At 49.2% G+C, this 1479-nt stretch overlaps 1 protein-coding gene across 1 annotated transcript; it reads right to left on the bottom strand.

The window, feature by feature from the left end:
- Nucleotides 1–666: 666 nt before the first annotated feature.
- LOC145689737 (protein GVQW3-like) lies at nt 667–1134 on the bottom strand. Its single transcript, XM_081763939.1, has one exon. It carries the CDS (start codon nt 1132–1134, stop codon nt 667–669), a length of 468 nt encoding a protein of 155 aa, XP_081620065.1.
- Nucleotides 1135–1479: the final 345 nt, after the last annotated feature.

Here is a 1479-nt window from a genome sequence, read left to right as displayed (position 1 = left end):
CGCTTTGCAAACAAGCTTGTGACAGATTACATACAAGGGATGGATAAAAAGTAATGGCACAATTGTTATAATTTACAAATCACTGTATTAGAAGGGAAAATACGTTCTACATTCCTTCAATGTAATCACCCCCATGTCCACAACCTTCTGCCACACGTATGGTAGGCGCCGTACTCCGCCAGCACGTTGTACTCTGGCTATGTCTCGCAGCGACTGCCCTACGGCATTGAGGATGGCCTGTCTGGTGTTGTATCGTTGTCCGCGAAATGGTTGCTTCATCTTGGAAAACAGGTCATAATCGCACGGACTCATATCCGGCGAATATGGTGGAAGTTCCAGAATCTCCCAGTTCCAGGCACGTAAAAGGTCCGTCACGGCAGTAGCTGTGTGACAGCGTGCATTGTCGTGCAAAATGATTGGGGTCCATGCCAAAAGACCAGGTCGCTTTCTCCAAAGTGTGGGACGCAGATGGTGTTGCGAGAACGTACAGTAATATGGCGCATTCACAGTCTGCCCTGCTGGTACAGCATGGTGCAGGATAACCCCTTGGACATCATACGCCACTATCAACATGACCTTCACTACTCCCTGACTAGGGCGCCGAGATGCTTCCATTCGTTGGATTGGCGCTTCAAACATGGTTCGTAGGATCGAACCCAGGTTTCATCAATGGTAACGATCCCTGCCCAAGCAATTGTCACCCTCCCTCTGGTGGCGGTCGAGCAATTCTTGTGCCAGTGCATATCGGTACCATTTCTGCACCTCGGTAATGACATGTCGAACCCAATGTGCTGCAAATTTGCGAAAACCCAGGATGTCGTTCAAAATGTGAAGCACAGTTTTATGGCACAGCCCAACCTCTGCCGATAACTCACCAGTCCACGGTCTATCCACGTCCCGCAAGGATGCAAGGAGCTGAATTGTCATGCTGTCCACTGGAGGTCGTCCAGAACATTGTCGGTCTTCCACGTTCTGTCTGCCTTCACGAAACACCTTGACCCATCGAGCTACGGTGCGGTATGTCAACGCTGCATCACCACAGGCTTCCCGCAGTCCCTGAAAACATTCTCGTGCACTACGACCACGTGCCACTTCAATTTTGGTCCACGAACGCTGTTCATGTTTAGTGAACATTGTGTTTAGAGCGCTTCCACTCGCGATACCAATTTGACGCCACTGCTCTCGTTGACTGACTGACTCAACAGCGTTCCCACTCACCTAAGTTCCTCAACTGAGATTGTCTTCTCCGGTGCTGCCACCTCGCGGTTCTCCGTCACTAGACTGGCGCGTGCCGGCAGGGTTGCCAGTACTTTTTATCCAACCTATGTACTTTTAAGGGGTGAAGAATCACGTGTCTTGCTAAAAGTAAAACCAGATATTTTAGGGAACTGAACCAAAATATAACAATTGCTGAGAAGGAAATATGTAGTGACGTGTGGACGTGGGAAAGAGTGGGGAAAAAGGAGTTCATAAAATAAT

The sequence above is a fragment of the Thermobia domestica genome, chromosome 7, assembly GCF_964235325.1.
Source record: "Thermobia domestica chromosome 7, izTheDome1.hap1.1, whole genome shotgun sequence".
Taxonomy (NCBI): domain Eukaryota; kingdom Metazoa; phylum Arthropoda; class Insecta; order Zygentoma; family Lepismatidae; genus Thermobia; species Thermobia domestica.
This window is presented reverse-complemented; position numbering and strand designations above follow the sequence as displayed.

What these genes read in the sequence shown, in the direction of transcription:
- LOC145689737 (XM_081763939.1), bottom strand. Translation starts at nt 1,134, where the DNA reads ATGTTCACTAAACATGAACAGCGTTCGTGGACCAAAATTGAAGTGGCA.